At 48.4% G+C, this 18,119-nt stretch overlaps 1 protein-coding gene across 4 annotated transcripts; it reads right to left on the bottom strand.

The window, feature by feature from the left end:
• Positions 1 to 1,270: 1,270 nt before the first annotated feature.
• Positions 1,271 to 17,088, bottom strand: septin3 (septin 3). 4 transcript variants are annotated; one of them, XM_061829774.1, is made up of 12 exons: positions 17,051 to 17,088; positions 15,596 to 15,888; positions 15,398 to 15,536; positions 11,507 to 11,809; positions 9,993 to 10,121; positions 8,025 to 8,106; positions 7,771 to 7,908; positions 7,461 to 7,578; positions 5,641 to 5,736; positions 5,477 to 5,573; positions 5,341 to 5,392; positions 1,271 to 4,133 (listed from the first exon to the last, which is right to left on the bottom strand). In XM_061829774.1, exons 2-12 carry the CDS (start codon positions 15,845 to 15,847, stop codon positions 4,013 to 4,015), a joined length of 1,527 nt encoding a protein of 508 aa, XP_061685758.1. In that variant the 5' UTR covers positions 15,848 to 15,888; positions 17,051 to 17,088; the 3' UTR covers positions 1,271 to 4,012. The 4 variants fall into 4 exon arrangements, with proteins under 4 accessions (XP_061685758.1, XP_061685759.1, XP_061685760.1 ...); XM_061829775.1 differs by having other exon boundaries at positions 15,605 to 15,888; XM_061829776.1 differs by lacking the exons at positions 15,398 to 15,536; positions 15,596 to 15,888; positions 17,051 to 17,088 and adding an exon at positions 15,206 to 15,354.
• Positions 17,089 to 18,119: the final 1,031 nt, after the last annotated feature.

The following is an 18,119-nucleotide window of genomic DNA, read 5'->3' as shown; positions in this document are numbered from 1 at the left end:
TTTTTGCGCTTGTTGTCGCGGCGGGTCATGGTTGAGCTGGGGGCACTCGCGACAGGTCGCCAGACAAGTGCAAGATCGCGGAAAGACAAACGATGATTCAATCCATAACTTGCACTTTTTTGGTTGAATGAGGGAGGAAGCAAGAGGACCTGAAGAAAACCAAGACGGGAGCACTGGAGGGAAAATGCCAACCTGAGATCTGTCAGTGGTGAGCTGGGGGCACCCGTGATAGGTCGCCAGACAAGTGCAAGATCGCGGAAAGACAAACGATGATTCAATCCATAACTTGCACTTTTTTGGTTGAATGAGGGAGGAAGCAAGAGGACCTGAAGAAAACCAAGACGGGAGCACTGGAGGGAAAATGCCAACCTGAGATCTGTCAGTGGTGAGCTGGGGGCACCCGTGATAGGTCGCCAGACAAGTGCAAGATCGCGGAAAGACAAACGATGATTCAATCCATAACTTGCACTTTTTTGGTTGAATGAGGGAGGAAGCAAGAGGACCTGAAGAAAACCAAAACGGGAGCACTGGAGGGAAAATGCCAACCTGAGATCTGTCAGTGGTGAGCTGGGGGCACCCGTGATAGGTCGCCAGACAAGTGCAAGATCGCGGAAAGACAAACGATGATTCATTCCCATAATTTGCACTTTTGTGGTGAACGAGGGAGGAAGCAAGAGGACCTGAAGAAAACCAAAACGGGAGCACTGGAGGCAAAATGCCAACCTGAGATCTGTCAGTGGTGAGCCGGGGTCACCCGCGACAGGTCGCCAGACAAGTGCAATATCCCAGAAAGACAAACGATGATTCAATCCATAACTTGCACTTTTTTGGGTGAATGAGGGAGGAACTAAGAGGACCTGAAGAAAACCAAGACGGGAGCACCACCTGAGATCCAATTGTACCCACGCGCCTCCAGATGAAATATCCATCCATTTTCTTAGCTGCTTATCCTCACAAGGGTCGTGGGGACTGTTGGAGCCTATCCCAGCCGTCATAGGGAAGGAAGCAGGGTACACCCTGAACTGATTGCCAGCCAATCGCAGGGCACCTCGAGACAAACAATCAGTCGACCAATCACACCTAAGGGCAATTTGAGAGTTTTCAGGGCCCGGGATTGAACCCGGGTCCTCGGGACTATGAGGCTGACGGTTTCCAGCTGCTCCACCGCGCCGCCTCCAGATGAAATACATTTTTGAAATCAGGGCTGACGTCCCACAAGCCGTAAAGTTGCAATGAAAACAACATTCAGAGGAAAAGATTTCCATGGGAATGCACGTTTATTAAATAAATTCCAATAAATAAGACAAATACAAAAAGAGATTCCAGTGTTGCAAATTATATCTCGATGTTTCACAGGAAACCTGAAAAAAAGGTTATAACTAATTGAAAGTCAAAACGATGCGCAATCTGTCCATCGCGGGCTGCCATAGTTGCAGAAAGCAGTTAGTGTTGATACCGAAACGTGACACGGTCGCAAATGGTCGATGTAGGAGTGCAGTGGTTGGGTCGAGGCTCGCAGACCTTTAGGATTCGAACATGCACAAGTAAACAGACGAGGGGAAAAAAAATCATCTCACACTATTTCTTTACATTTTTCGCGACTCCACTAAAATCCACAAACAACTACGTCTCAAATCACACAAAATGCTCGTGTTTGTTTGAATAAAAAAAATTATTCATCCCTCCAAAAAGAACCTGATTGGTACAATTTCCTGTATTTTTTTTTTTTTTTTGCATATTTCTGCTCTACAGGAAAAAGAAAAAAAAAGTCCAGTCCAGTACAATTTTGTTCTGAACATAAAACAAACACTTGAACATGTGCATTGTTGAAATTTTGTAAAATACTTCCACAATTCGTATGACCTCAATCGGGATTAATTGCGACCGTATGGACATCGACATATTTGGAAACTATGAGCAATAATAGCAAAAATGGCTGCAATAAATCATCTTTGTCAACTTCTTGCGAGGATCCCGAGAGAAAAATGGCCAAACGCTGCCGCCAAGCGGTGGGAAGTGGTATGGCAATTCCCTCACGTCAGAATTGGGCTTTTTCCAGGTTCGAAACGAAATGAATAAACTTCTTCCGGTCAAAGGTGGATGCCAGTTAAATGTTATGTTAGGTCACTTTAAACGTGCTCTTGTAAATGCATTTATTTATCATCTTATTAAATAATAATTTGAGCTCATCGTGCTGACTTGTTTGAATATTTGAAGTTCTGCGTGTCAATTACAATATAATCATTGCAACGATAAATGTGATGAAATGTCTCCTCGAGGCAGAAATTAATCACGATTGTGATTGAACTCATTAAAAGATCGTAAACGTCCGTCGGTCACAAAAACAAAAATATTTACCGTAATTTCCGGCCTTCAAGCCGCGACTTCTCCCCCCCACACGCTTTCAACCCCTGCGGTTTATGCGGTTGATGCCGCGAATTTGTGAATTTTTTTTCTAACGGCCGGAAGGGGGCGCTCGAGTGGAAAAGGTAAGAGTGAGACCAGGTGGAATCTACGTGCCGAGGAAGTGACTTTTACCGGTCCGCCTCGCTGGTCTTAAAAAAATAAATCAAAAATCAAAAAGAATGGGTGGCTCATTGGCCACCAAAAACTGAAGTCGCCATCCGCCATCTTGATACTCCCAAAACAAGCATGCCGACCTGTGCAGCGTACTTTGACACTGTTCAAGTTTGTTTGTAAAGGGTTGTTTTATTTTCTGATGAGCTCAATTCACTTGAACAAAGTTTTGTTTCCGGTTGTTGTTGTTCACTGTTCACTCTCTGCTTCACCTTTATAGGCAGACGGTTTTTTGCGAAAAAGCGACGTCAACATTTTCCCAAACTTCATCAGCGGATAAGCAGGAAAACACATTTTCTGTGAAATTTTCGATGAATTTCATAATTCAGAACTCTGCAAATTGAATTTGATTTTCAAATGCAAGGAAACAAGTTGAAATTTTCCGTCGCAGTGACAACAAATGAAGAATGCGTTGAGCATGTATTTGCGAGTCCTTATTTCCCAAAATCTATCTAACTGAATGACTTAAAATTTAACGTTTTTATGACAAAAAATGCTTAGTTTTTTGCTATGTTATGATGATGATCGTGCACACAGCGTATTTTGGGAAAAGTTAACATGTCACGGAAACCGGGTCCAAGGTAATATGAGAGGTTTCTTGATAGTCACGGTGTTCTACGTCTTTCCTTTGCACTTGCCAAGTCAAATTAAAAATCGTTCATGTTAGCAGAAGTGAAAAAATGTCAAGCGCACACGTCCAGTTTCAATTCTACATGCCAAACTTTGAGGAAAAACCCTGCCATAATCCAACCTGTAAACCGTGTCCTCCAAACGTTTTGGGAGTACCAAGATGGAGGCCAACTGACTTCAACCAATCGACATACCGCTAGATAAGTATGCGCTATCCAGTCTTTTATTTTATTTTATTTTTTTAGATCCTGTTTGCGCTGCGCTAGCGTGTTACTGCCGTGTCTCTGATTTTTACCACTATGTTTTTTTTTTTTAAAACGGCCCTCTTAGCGCGGTGTCGCCAGCGTTAGCCTTAGCACGGCGCTAGTGTTAGCGTTAAACTCTCTGTGTACCGTTTTTCTTTGTCTTTTACACAGCTGCGGCCCAGGTACTGTATGTACCAAATGGTATTTCCTTTACAAATGTACTGGGTGAGGCTTATAACCAGGTGCGCTCCGTAGGCCGGGAATTACGGTATGTACACACTGAACCAAACATAATGACACGTTTTCTCTGAGACGGCTCTGAAGTTTCAACCAATCAACAAGCAGTTTCAAGGCATTGGCAGTCTTTTGTATTTTGGCACCAAAACTCTGGGCGGCACACCCAAATATTGACTTACTTCAACAAGCAAGTTTTTTTTCCCCTTTTTTTCGTTTTTAAATAACATGAAATCACGCTGATATGTACGCATTTCGTAGTGTTTCAATCATGCAGCGATGCCAGTCACGGTGGTAAAACGGCGGCCACGTCCGTCGGGGGCTGCTTACAGGTTGCTTTCCTGGGTGTCGACGGGGTGCAGGCCTCCGTTCTCGTGGAGCCGCTTGGCGCGGTACGTTTCGTAGTGAATGTTGTGGGTCACCTCCTTCAGGTCCTGCAGGTGAGATCTGCGGAAAACAAACGCGAGTGACTTGGAGTTCAAGCGAAGCGCGGTCAAGTCAGGTCAAGATGACAAATGTGACCAATTCAACCGCACGCGTTATTTACTCAAAAGTAGAGGGGTGAGGCGACAGAGCTCGTGCACCTACGTCACCGAAGTCACGTGACTGGCCGTACTGACGGTCAAACAAAGCATTGTTCGATGCTAAGTCGGTTGGAGACGACACAAAAATACGTCTCCCGGAGTTTTGTCCGATGCCGTTAAACATTTAGAAGGTGATAATAAACGATGGTACGTGGAAAAATTAGATAAACTCGGCATAGGGGACCCGTATTTAACGCCGAAGTCGATGTTTTCGGCAATAACAAATTGGACTATTACCCTGCTTGCGCTTGTCTTGGAAAACCGGATCTACACGTGGATCCGGTGAGTAAGTCGTCGAGATTTACACGGAAGAGTTTGAAAGCGTAGAAAAGTCTGGACGCCTACAAGTACTTCGTTGCTGGATCTGTTCTCAATCAAGAATAAATCCCACATAGTGACGGAGCCACTCAGATTTTTAATCAATACAAATACCAATATTTATATAAATGACCCCTGGTTTTACACAAACTCGCATTCATTAACTTTGATTGGGAAAAAAAAAAAGACAGCGAGGCGGCTCCTCGTACACGGAAGCGTGTTGCGGCCACACGTTAAACTTCTCCGTGACAGGCTTTTTTTTTTTTTTTTAAATATGCATTGTTCTCAAATGAGTCCAATGCGTATTAAAAAAAAAAAAAAAAAAAGAAAATAAACCGCTGGGATGGGCTTCAGCCCCCGTACACGGAAGCGTGTTGCGGCCACACGTTAACCTACGTAAACCTCCCTATTTTCTCTTTGACCTCGCAACTTACCGCGCACTCGAAAAAACTCAGACACGCGGGGGAATATTCAGGTGCGTCGAGCACCATTTGTACGACTGAACAAAATATGAACGAGGGCAATCGCGCCAGAACGGGAGGCCTCGCGTCTTCGCGAAGGTTGAAGAGTTCGGATCTTTCGTGGTTGGGGGGGCCTGCCTCCGACTTTGAGGATAAAAAGTTTCCACAACAACAACAATGCCAACTCGTGTAGTCGTAATGAGGAGGATCCAAAATGCCTCATCACACAACCGCAACGGTCCAGTCGTGATGGATTCAATGCACTGACAATTAAAAATGATATATATTTACCTGATGATGAAGTCTCTGAGCTGGGCGAACTCGCAGTGATTCATATTTTCCACTGCGACAAAAGCAAAGAAAAACACAATCTTGAGCCCTCGGCGGACCTTCTCAGTGTGCAAAGGTCAGAAGAAGTTGCGCCCACCTTCCACAACCCCCCACGCGGTTTTCCTCCCCAGAACTCGCTTGCCGTTGACTTGGTATTCTTTGTCGCTGCCCACCACAGCAAAGGGCATCGCCTCCTGCGGACGGAAAAGACGACGGGTGGACCACCGGGTTGACTGCGGCCCGCGGCACAAAACGGCTTACTCGGATCTTGTCGTTGTCGCTCTTGTCCTCCATGTCCTCGTCGAACTCTTTCTGCGGGTAAAACTCGATGCCGTTCATCTCCAGCTCCTTCTTCACCTGCGTCACAAAATCGCAACATGAGGAAAGCCGACGTTTGCCTTCGACCTTCTCCGGGCGGGCACGCCGCTTTCCTCCCTCACCCCCACCCAAAAAAGCATCCATTGACGACATGAAATTGCCAATAGGTGTCATTGCGGGTGCAACTGTTGTCTGTCTCCGCGTGCCCTGTGTCGAAGGTGTACCCCGCCGCCTGCCCGTCGACAGCCGGGATGGACTCCCGCGACCCTCGTGAGGATAAGCGGCTCGGCAAATGAATGTAATTAAGTACAGTCTGAACGATCAAACAACGTTACAGTCATGTAAAATAACGTTTGCTGAACGCTGAGGCCTACAACGTACTTTACTTTACTGTCTTGGTGTGAAAACTTGCTTGAAGCACAACAGTGCCGAGCAACTTTTTGCACGCAAAGTAGCAAAATGTATTGAAAAGGCATTCATCTTCGCACCCATAAAAAACTGATACTAGCGCAACCTTAACGGACGTTAGCACGCGTGCATCCCCTGCGCCTTTGTTGACCTATTTTCAAGACCCCTTTACGCAAGCAAATACAGTCAACCAAAATTTGGAAAATGTACGGGTGTGGTCAATCATGCTCGTAGATATAAAGTTGCGGGTGTGTGTTCTGTTTGTAATTATGAGTGTACCCCTTTAAGAGCGGAGGGGGCGGGGGGGGGGGGGGTGTCAGGTAAACTAGGAAGTAGATGTAGGCCGAGCAGCAGCTTGTTGTTAAGAGACCGTGTGCTTCCGTGTTAAAAAAAGACGTCACGCTGGATCGGTTTTCATGTGTGCTGAGAGTGTGCGACAAGTGCGCAATTGCGCAGTTGCACAGCTTCGATGGAACATTGGTCAAGACGACACAAAATAAGTGACGTCTTGCAATATCTATGTATTTCTACTTGTAACAAATTTTATGCGGGTGATTTTTTTTGTGCTCAACTGTGCAGATTTGCGAGTGCTATGGTGCGTGGGCGCGTGCGCACCCGACAAATCACACTGACTGCAAATATGTATAATGTACCGTAATTCCCGGAAATAAATACCATTTGGTACATACACAGGCCCCAGCTGTGTAAAAGCTGCAAGTGCCCACATTGAAACACGAGATATTTACCATTTTTACAAAAAAAAAACTTATTTACTATTTTATTTAGAAAGATGGTACAAAGATAGTTTAATACTAATGCTAGCGCCGTGCTAACGCTAGCCCCACGCTAACGCCCCGCGCTAACAGGGCCAGTTAAAAAAAAAACAAACATACTGATATAAATCCCCGAGACATGGCAGCAACACGCTAGCGCTGCGCTAACAGGGCCGGGCCGGTAAAAGTCACTTCCTCGGCACATATATTCCACCGGTCTCGCTCTTACCTTTTCCGCTCGAGTGCCCCCATTGCGGCCGTTAGAAGAAACGTTCAAATTAGTCGCTTCACCGAATGAACCGCAGGGTTGAAAGCGTGTGGAAAAAATTTGCGGCTTATAGGCCGGAAATTTCGGTACTATTTATGTAACGTGCACTTCCTGCGTCATGTGCCGAACGTCTTTCCCGTGTGGCATTCTTGCACGTTCACCTTTACTTCTTTATCTGCGTTAGCACCTTTGTTTCCATTTTGATAGCCTGCAGCAAGACGTCCGCTTGGAACTTGCAAAGAATTTCAACCATTTCTGATAACCAGCATCGTCGACGTCAAAGGTCACGGCGAGGTTTGCGGTTTTTAGCTCACCCGCTGTTTGAAGTCGTGCCGCTCTTCGGGGGTCATGGTGTCGGCCTTGGCTATCACAGGAATGATGTTGACGGAGTGACTCAAGCGCTTCATGAACTCCACGTCGAGCTGCCGCAGCCTGTCCAGGAAGGAAAGATCAGAACGGCGGCACCCTCGAATCCGCGAGCGCTAATAATCCAAATGGCAGACGGACGCGGCGGGATAAAGTCGTCCTCTCTCATCTGTCTCATTAACCTTCACCGCTCCGGGAATCGGCCGACCGAAACGCCGGTGGCGAGGTCGACTCGGGCCGGGCCGAACGAGCGCTTACGTGTGTCCGGTCGGGGAGATGAAGTAGAGGCAGCAGTGGACTCGGGTGTCCGGGATGCGCTTCTTTCTGGTAATGTTCACCTCCTCCTTGAGGAACTTCTCGTACTGCTCGTTGATGTACTTGGAAATGGGCTCCCAGCTGTGGCACGCAAATGGAAAAGGATGAGCAGATTTTAAAAATAAAAATGAAAAATTGCCGCCATAGTTTAGAAGTCTAGAATTTTGCACGCGGAGCGAGGAAGTTGCTCCACCCACCAGTTGTCGTTGTTGATCAAGTCCCCGAAACCCGGCGTGTCCACAACGGTCAGCTTCATTTTCACGCCGCCTTCCTCGATAACTGCGTATCCAAAGAATCAAAAAAACAAACAAAAAAAAAAAACAAACGAAGAGACGTCTTAGCGTACTCGCGAAATCAACTTGGACTTGAACTTGGGAAATTGAACAAAATAGAAACCGATTTAGCGTCATTATTTCAGAAAAATAAAATTAAAGGAGGCCCCGTAGCTCAGTGGTTAGAGCAGCAGGGGTTGTGGGTTCGTGTCCCACTGAGAATGCTTGTGTCAGGAAGTAAAAATTGTGCCAAACATATATGTGCGTTCATCTGAGATGACACGCTGTGGCGACCCCGAAAGGGACAAGCCGAAAGTAACCTCCATTTCAGAAGAATAAAATGACACGCAGGTTCCAGGTTCCAGGTTCCAGGTTTTGGGTTAGTTGCTGGAATAACGTCTTAATTAGGGCAAGCGCTACAGAATTCGGATGGTTCACTGATTGAATGGTTACATCCATTCTTCCGTTTTCTTTGGCGCTTATCCTCACGAGGGTCGCGGGGGTGCTGGAACCCATCCCAGCTTTCAAACAGCCCCACTCACAATCAGTGCAACTGATTTTGGGCCGTGGGCTGATCGTAGGGCACATTCAGAAAGATGTTCATCCATCCATTTTCTTCACCGCTAATCCTCACGAGGGTCGCGAGGAGTGCCGGAGCCAATCCCAGCTGTCATCGGGCAGGAGGCGGGGCACACCCTGAACTGGTCGCCAGCCAATCGCAGGGCACATGCAGACAAACAGTCACACTCACAATCGCACCTAGGGGCAATTTAGAGTGTCCAATTCATGTCGCATGTTTTTGGGATGTGGGAGGAAACCGGAGTGCCCACCCGGAGAAAACCCACGCAGGCACGGGGAGAACATGCAAACTCGACACAGGGAGGTCCAGGATTGAACCCGGGACCTCAGAACTGTGAGCCCAACGCTTTCAGCTGTGCCACCGTGCCGCCATTGAATGGTTCCATTTACTGCGAAAAAATGTTGAAGTGTCCTTTGCCGCCGCAAATGTGGACATAAAAACGGACCACCCAGGCGGATTATCGCTGATTTATCACCGCTGGTGCTCTAAATCGCGAAGGCGGATCCTCGCGCACATCCAGAGCTTTAGCGAAGGTTTGCAGCTTCGAGGAAGGCAAAAACGTTGGGCCGACAGGGAGGTTCTGTAGCAAAGAGTGACCGCCTCCGCGTCACCGTCCGCTCGGAACATGACTGGGGGGGGGTCACGGAAACGGATCCAGTCAAGGACAATCGAGGACGGCTGATGACTAAAAACATTTGTCACGTTGAAGCTTTTCGTCATCGGGTGAACATGCTTGACGGCAGCACCTGATGTGCATATTTCGGATGGCGCCGTGGGGATTTCACGCTAATAGTTAGCCGCGTTTTTGTTCCAAGGACCACGGCTACGAATTCAGCGATACATATCGAATATCATAACCAATTTCAGCACAAGCCAGCAGGCCATTGTTGTTCCAAACTATCACCAAGAGAGACAAAAGCGACAAAAGTCATTCAAATGTCTGCCACGACAGCCATAAAAGTGATGCATGATGTCATTTCCTGCCAGAATGGCTTCATGCGATTGGCTCGCTCACTCTGCGTTGTTGTGTTCATCCGTCCGTTGCGTTTCTTAAATTTGCCTTCCTCTACACACGATAGTAAAATAGAATGTTTTTTTTTTTTTTTTTTTTTAAAAAAAGGATCAAACACAAACTTATACAACAGGTAAAAGTTATTCAGAGAGTAAAAAGTGAGCTCAGAGATATTTCGGTTCTCCTGACGGCGCGCGTTGATGAAAAGCTGCCATATCAACAACGTGCGTGAGCTTGACTTGCCAAGTATGTTCTTCTGCCTTCTAAAAATAGAAAAACTAGAAATGCTGCACGGACTCACCGTGAGACACCGATTTGATTTCCACAGTTTTGGGGATCTTGTCGTCGCGGGACCAGCCGGCACTCCTCCTGCTCACCTGGGACTTAAACAAGGTGTTGACCAGAGTCGACTTCCCCAGACCGCTGTGACCTGAGATGTGATATAATAAATATAAGATGCAACAGATATACAGTGCAGTTGTCCTGTCCCCCAAAGCGTGATGCTACCACCGTCGTGCTTCGCAGTAGGGATGGTGTTCTTGGGATAGAACTCATCATTGGTCTTCATCCAAACACGGTTAGTGGAATTATGACCAAATAGTTCCATTTTGGTCTCATCTGACCACAAAACCTTCTCCCATGAGTCCAAACGGTCATTGTGGCAAACTGAAGACGGGCCTTGACGTGTGCTGGTTTAAGCAGGGGAACCTTGCGTGCCATGCGTGATTTCAAACCGTGACGTCTTCGTGTATTACCAACAGTCACGGTGGTCCCAGCTCTTTTTCAGGTCATTGACCAAGTCCTGCCGTGTAGTCCAGGGGTTAATTCCTCCCCTTTCTAAGGATCATTGAGACCCCGCGAGGTGACGTCTTGCACGGGGCTCGACTCCGATTGAGACTGACCGTCGTGTTCAGCTTCTTCCATTTTGTAACGATTTCTCCAATTCCAGCCGTGTGGAGTTGTACAATTTTTTTTTTGTCTCTGGTGTCTTTGGACAGCTCTTTGGTCTTGGCCATGTTACAAGTTTGAGTCTTACTGATTGTATGGGATGGGCAGGTGTCTTCATGCAGCTAAGGACCTCACACAAGTGCATCTGATTCAGGATAATACGCGGGGCGGAGGTGGACTTTTAAAGGCGGATTGACGGGTCTTCCCTCAGTCAGAGCATTGAAGATGGGTCGTGGCTGCGTCTTTCAACGTGACAATGACCCGAAGCGCACGGCCAGGCTCCGGAAGAAGCATATCAAGGTTCTGGCGCGGCCTAGCCAGTCCCCAGACCTAAACCCGATAGAAAATCTTTGGAGGGAGCTGAAACTCAGCCAAGAAACTCGTCTGATCTGTGTGGCGGAGTGGGCCAAAATCCCTCCTGCAGTGTGTGCAAACCTGGTGAACAACTACAGGAAATTGCAAACAAAGGCTACTGTACCAAATATTAACATTGTTTTTTTTTCAGGTGTACAAATACTTATTTGCAGCTGTATCACACAAATAAATTGTTAAAAAAAATCATACTTTCTGGATTTTTCTTTTTAGATGATCTCTCTCATAGTGGACATGCATCTACGATGAAAATGTCAGACGCCGCCATGATTTCTAAGAACTTGCAATATAGCAGGTTGTTCAAATACTTCACGTCAAATATGACACGACTCTCGATCGTAAATCCCCCGTTGCGCCGGAATAAAGAGCATAGCGGGCCCCACGTGGCCCGCAGGCCACAGTTTGCCCTCCGCTTCTTCGGCTCCTCCCTCATCTGAAATCTCGCACACGCGTTTCCGAGATCTCGCGAGATTCGACCTCGCCGTTCGCGCTCACCGACGACCATGATGTTGAAGTCGAAGCCCGTCTTCATGGTCTTCTTGCGCATCTGCTCGATGATGGCGTCGATGCCGATGTACCCCAGCAGCGCCGACCCCCCGCCGTGGCCGTGACCCCCGACGGCGTGAGAGCCCCCGTGGCTCCCGATGGGCACCGGGATGGCGCTGGGGGGCGGCGCGGAGACTCCCGCTCCCACTTGATGCGGGAAGGGGGCGGAGGGGGAAGGGGCGCCCACGTTGGGGGGCTTGGCCGGGACGACCGGTTTGGGTCTCACCTCTGGGGGAACTATGTCCGACATGTCTGCGGGGGAGCAAAAAGATGAAAATCACATCATCCAGAAAGTTTACCGTCACGTGTTGTGAGAAGTAGGCCGCCGGAGCAGCTGGGTCGCCTACTTCTCCTTCCTCCACACCGGGGAAGGGGAAACATGGCTCATGGGCCACAACTGGCCCAGTAAAATGAAGGCCAGTACAAGTTCTGCTGCAGGATGGTTAGAACGGAACAGATGCCAGCTGATTTTGGTCGTAGGGCGAATTCAGAAGGATGTTCATCCATGCATTTTCTTTGCCGCTTATCCTCACGAGGGAGTGCTGGAGCCTATCCCAGTCGTCAACTGGCAGGAGGGAGGGGGGGGGTGGGGTCCACCCTGAACTTGTCGCCAGCCAATCGCAGGGCACATAAAGACAAACAGTCGCACTCGCAATCACACCTAGGGGCAATTTAGAGTGTCCAATTAATGTTGCATGTTTCTGGGATGTGGGAGGAAACCGGAGTGCCCACCCGGAAAAAACCCACACAGGCACGGGGAGGACACGCAAGCGCCACACAGGCGGGGCCGGGATCGAACCCGGGTCCTCAGAACTGTGAGGCCGACACTTTCCAGCTGATCAACTGTGCCGCCTCAGTATATTATATCCATCCAGCCCTCCATTTTCTTCACCGCTTATCCTCACGAGAGTCGCGAGGAGTGCTGGAGCCTATCCCAGCTGTCAAGAGGCGGGGTACACCCTGAACTGGTCGCCAGCCAATCGCAGGGCACGTAGACACAAACAGCTGGGATGTGGGAGGAAACCGGAGTGCCCACCCGGAGAAAACCCACGCAGGCAGGGGGAGAACATGCAAGCTCCACACAGGCGGGGGCGGGATCGAACCCGGGTCCCTCAGAACTGTGAGGCCAACGCTTAACCAGCTGCTCCACCGTGCCGCCTTCAGAAATATGTCTTCACTTAAAAAAAAAACAACAAATTATAAAAAAACATGCGTGTTTTTTGAGTGAGGAAGGAAGTCGGAGCACCCGCAGAAAACACGGGAAGGACACGCAAAGTCCTCGCAGGAAAGCCAAAGTTTGGGATTAGATTGAAGAGCGTTTTGTTTGCCATTCCTTGAAAATGTTTTTGTTTTTTTTCCCACTGTGTCCTGCAGATTTTAGGGAACACAGAAACCCCATAAAAATACATATCAATAATTGTTCAACATTTACGATGGGCCCTATTACGAAAAAGGGGAAAGAAATGAAATGAAGCGAGACTGTGACACCACTCAAAGTGTGTGATAAAAAAAAAAAAAAAAGTGTCTGGTCTGAATCAACCAGATGGTAAATAATATTAATAACGTCAAAAAATGTGAAATCCGTTTGGCTTGTCACGGCATCACGCATCTGATCCTCAAGTGTCGGAAAAATATTCTTTTCATATGTGACTCTCCTGACATATGTGCCGCAGGCCCGAATGTGGAGCTGGCCGCTCTCCTGCCGTTTTTGTGGTTTTCGTCCTCCCCCAGCAAGACCCGGCCCGACGCGATTGCGGGTCACCGGCGGCCGCCACCGCACATTTTCCCACACGCGCGAGCCACGCAGGGCCGAAAAATCGCAAGCCGCCACCCGATGGTGACGGGCTGGAGGCCTTTGACATCTGTGAGCGGCTGCGCACACAAAAACAACCCCCGCGATAAGCGCCTTTCTTCTGATTCTATGCAACCCCATCATCATCATCATCATCATCGGAGGAAGCACCCCCACCCCGCCTTCATTTTTCCAGGCCAAAACAAGACGGCTAGCGGCTAATAAGATCCACATGCCGGTCGGTGAAGGCGAACAGCTGCACGCCGACTAACCTTCGACGACGACGACGCCAATTTCAACAATGTTGTAAGCTTCCTTCCGACGTGGCGAGATGCGCGGATTGTTGGGGGTGCCTCTCCTCTCCTCTCCTCTCCTCTTTTCCTTTCCTCTGGCTCCGAGAGCCCCAACCCCTCCCCTCCCTTCCCCTCCCCTCTTTTCTTTCTCCTCCGTTACCAAGACGACGCGAGCGCAAAGAGGGCGTGGGAAGATGCGGCGCGCACGCGCGATGCGACCACACCTCCCGAGGCGCGTTTCATCTTCATTCGAGGCGGGGGGGGGGGTTGCGTGCAAAAACGGGACCGTCGAGGAAGCGGACCTTCATTTTTTGGGGAAGGGAATCACTTTATAATATCATAGTTTATTTGTACACAGCGATGAGATAATTACCGTAATTTCAGGCCAATGAGCCACGATTTTTTTCCCACACACTTTCTACCCTGCGGCTTATGCGTGATGCGGCAAATTTGTGCATTTTTTCTAACGGCCGCAAGGGGGCACTCGAGCAGGAAAAGTAAGACTGAGACCGGTGGAATATTTGTGCCGAGGAAGTGACTTTTACCGGTCCGGCCCTGTTACTGCCGTGTCTCGGTGATTTTTACAGGTATGGTTTTTTTTTTTTAGCACGGCACTTGCGTTAGCATTAGCGCAGCTGCGGTAGCTTTGGCGTTAGCACGGCGGAGCTAGCGTGGTGGCACTAGCGTCAAACTCTCTGTGTACCGTCTTTCTTTGTAAATATCTCAATGTGGGCACTTGCGGGTTTTACACAGCTGTGGTATATGCATGTACCAAATGGTATTTCCTTTCCAAATGTACTTGTGAGGCTTATAATGAGGTGCGCTCTGTAGGACAGGAATTACGGTAAATCGATTTCCAAGAATGAAAACGTTTTTGTAATTCTTTCTCCTGCAATGGATGTTGTCATTCTGTCGTATGCGACTTGTCCACCTGGGGGCGGTATCGGGCAAACATGCAAACATAATGCACAAGCGGCTCATCTCGGAAATCGTCAGTGCGGCAGGATGAGTCGTCATTCGTCACAGAGGATCAATTTTACAATATATTACTGTGAGTATTGTTATTGTCTATCTACAAGCGTGTACAAAGTTTGTGTTTCCATATTTGTTGGTGAGAGGGGAAGAACACCACTGCAAAGAAGCTAATTGTTAGCACGTGCGCTTCCAGCGTTTCCTGTTGGATATTCGGGTTTCAAATGCACATGTGCTTTATTTTGTTTGGTTGTGACTTTTACATTTAGCACCAAAAAAAAAAAAAAAACAAGAAACTTGAAAATGTTTTTGATGTATTATTGTTTAAAAAAAAATATTTCCTAATTGCCAAACTGCATTTTGTTGTGGAGTTGAGTCACCTGACACCAGACAGCACTTGTAAGTCGAAACAAAACAAAAAGAAAATGTTCTGAGGGCAGCTCATGCCTCAACAAACAACTCAAGTTGAGTGACTCATATTTCAAAGGCAGTACTATATTACTATTCTGTCTGTGCAGACCTGGCTGAGGATGAGATTAGCAATAAGCAAAATAATAATGGTAATAATATGTGCACATTTGTGTACATCACCTGAAGGCACTTGCATTCTTCCTCAGCTCTTCCTTCTCCTTTACATATTTTCATGCGCCACATTGAAGCACTCCGCCTACCAATATTTTCTTGAATCAACACGTCTGCTACCCCACTGATAAGCAGCGACGTCCGCGCGATCGCGCCGCCCGGCCCCAATGACGGCCCCTCCGTCCTCGCTCTTGTACTCACCCTCGTACACCGCATCTGCGTACGAAATGCTGGCGTAGTAGGGATCCTCTCGTTCCCGGCGGGTCTTCGTTGGGCGTTCGGGCGCGGGCGGCCCGTCGAAGAGCTCCTGGTCGAGGTGGAAGTTGTGCTTTGGTGGCAGCTGCGTGACAGCAGGATTATTATTATTATTTTTTTTTTTTAAGAAACGTACTCACTCACTTCACTGACGTTTGGAGGTGCAGCTCCAACTTGCTCAAGAGACGTCTGAAATGGTGTTCCCGCGTACGCCCGCCAGGGAGCTCGCGTTGTTTGGGTCTTGCTGCGGTCCTGCTCAAACTCAAAATCGCCGAGTGATGTGTTGAATAATGTCCACAGAGTTTCTTCTTCGGGATGTCGCTCTTCGATCCGACGCGTTCTCCGGGCCTCGACGCCGGCCGCAGACGTCGCGGGACTCGTCCGTCCGGGGTGCATTTTCTCATATCCGTGCTCAGGACAACGCAGCAAAAACTGGGCTTGTGGGGGAAAAAAAAGTAATCAAATGAGCAATATATTGATTACATACTTGATTAAAATTTGACGAGGCAAGATTTCTCAAAACAAACAAAGAAGATCATTCGACTTGCCAGCAAGATTTACGAGCGTAGTTGGCCTAAAAGAATTGAACAAATTCCTTAAAGTGATGCACCAAGAGTATTGGAAAACCCATCCATCCATCCATCCATCCATTTCCTTAGCCGCTTATCCTCACAAGGGTCGCGTGGAGTGCTAGAGCCTATCCCAGCTGTCAACAGGCAGGAGGCGGGGGACACCCTGAACTGGTCGCCAACTAATCGCAGGGCACATAGTAGACAAACAGCCACACTCACAATCACACCTTGGGGCAATTTGGAGTGTCCAATTAATGTTGCGTGTTTTTGGGATGTGGGAGGAAACCGGAGTGTCCGGAGAAAAGCCACGCAAAGCTTTGTGCTCACGAGAAAAAATTCTGCTATTTTACTTTAATCACTTTATTTATTGTTTTGCTGCCAGAAGCGCTTTTTCTTGCTTTGGTGACCGCCAAGTCATGTCATTATCCAAGCCGCTTATCCTCACAAGGGTCGCGGGAAAGCTGGAGCCTATGCGAGCTAGCGAAAGGAGGACTACAACCTGAACTCGTCGCCAGTCCGCCACAGGGCAGATATCGACACCACGGCTGAGCGGGAATCGACCCCACGCTGCCTGCACCAAAGGCTTGTGTAGCTTTGGTGACTGCATTTTATTTAGTTTATTTATAGCTAAGATAAAGCATTTTGGGCAGCTCGGTGGAACAGCTGGTAAAGCGTTGGCCTCACAGTTCTGAGGACCCGGGTTCAATCCCGGCCCCGCCTGTGTCGAGCTTGCGCGTTCTCTCCGTGCCTGCGTGGCTTTTCTCCGGGTTGGGCACTCCGGTTTCCTCCCACTTCCCCAAAACATGGAAGATTGATTGGACGCTCTAAATTGCCCATAGGTGCGATTGTGAGTGCGGCTGTTTGTCTCCATGCGCCCTGCGATTGGCTGGCGACCAGTTCAGGGTGTACCCCGCCCCCTGCCCGTTGACAGCTGGGATAACCCTCATGAGGATAAGCAGAAAAGATAATGAATGGATGGATAGAGGATTTTGTTCAGCACTTGTACGTAGTCCATGTTCACCCCTACCGGATAAGTCCACCTCTGCTTTCTGATCAAGATTATCCGGCCTAGTTTCAGGCTCAGTCCGGTCCAGTAACGCAGAAGGAACGCCGGGATGTAACGAAAAGCTCGTCTTTGTAGAGAAGATGCCGGAGGGCTTTGCGGGATGTCGGGAAGTCCTTTCTCCGCCGTTCCTCTGCGGACGCGGACCGCGTTTGCTCCAAGGACGACGCTCACGTGAACGAGCTGCTCCGGCGCACGGTGAGCTGCAGAGAGGAGTGAAAATCTTGAAGGGGGCGTCTGTTAGGATGAGCTTTTACGCTGCTCACAAGTCATCAGTGGTGTGCCTTGCATGTGGAACCAGGGCCTTCAACGGGCGCCAAACCCGCCGCTTCCAAAATATCAACGCTATCGTGTCATAATTAAAGAATGCGTCAACGTCAGGCACGTGCACACATCAACCTCGAGTGGTGCTCAAGCACCTGTCCTTTTGCTCTGGAGGAATTTTTTTTGAACTTTTCACTGTAGCTCATTTTTCTTCATTCATGATTATTTAAACACACACACACACACACACACACACACCCTCATCATCGATTCTACCGAAAGTGCTTTGATATCTGACGGGCATTTGTTTAAGTCCAGAATTATACATATGATTTGATATACATTTTGGACCATGCTTTTGACTGTGAACAATGAGATCCCTCTGGGACTGGGGAAGTTTTTGTAAAATCCAAATAAGCTGAGCTTTATGCGCTGTTTTGAATACTTTTGCGAGCAAACCGTCGTGCACTTGACATCACAGTGGTGCAGAACAAAACAGCACACCCCTAGAACCAAGTTTCACCGCCAACGACATGATCAGCAGGGTGAAGATCCAGAGCCCCTTTCAAGTGATACGAGCGCCACTGTTGTTTACCTGTCGACGCCCGACTGCCTCTCTTGATCTCTGTCGGAGGAGACGCGCCCGCGTCCAAACGACGCGATGTCAAAGCTTTTCCTTTCGACGGGGGCAGACAAAGGAGCGCATGGAAAATGAGGAAGACGGGGATGATCTTTTGCTCGGCGGGGGATTAAAAGCGACAGCCGCTCA

Source organism: Syngnathoides biaculeatus, chromosome 9 (genome assembly GCF_019802595.1).
Source record: "Syngnathoides biaculeatus isolate LvHL_M chromosome 9, ASM1980259v1, whole genome shotgun sequence".
Taxonomy (NCBI): domain Eukaryota; kingdom Metazoa; phylum Chordata; class Actinopteri; order Syngnathiformes; family Syngnathidae; genus Syngnathoides; species Syngnathoides biaculeatus.
The sequence above is the reverse complement of the archived record's forward strand: the minus strand, read 5'-3'. Positions and strand labels throughout refer to the sequence as shown.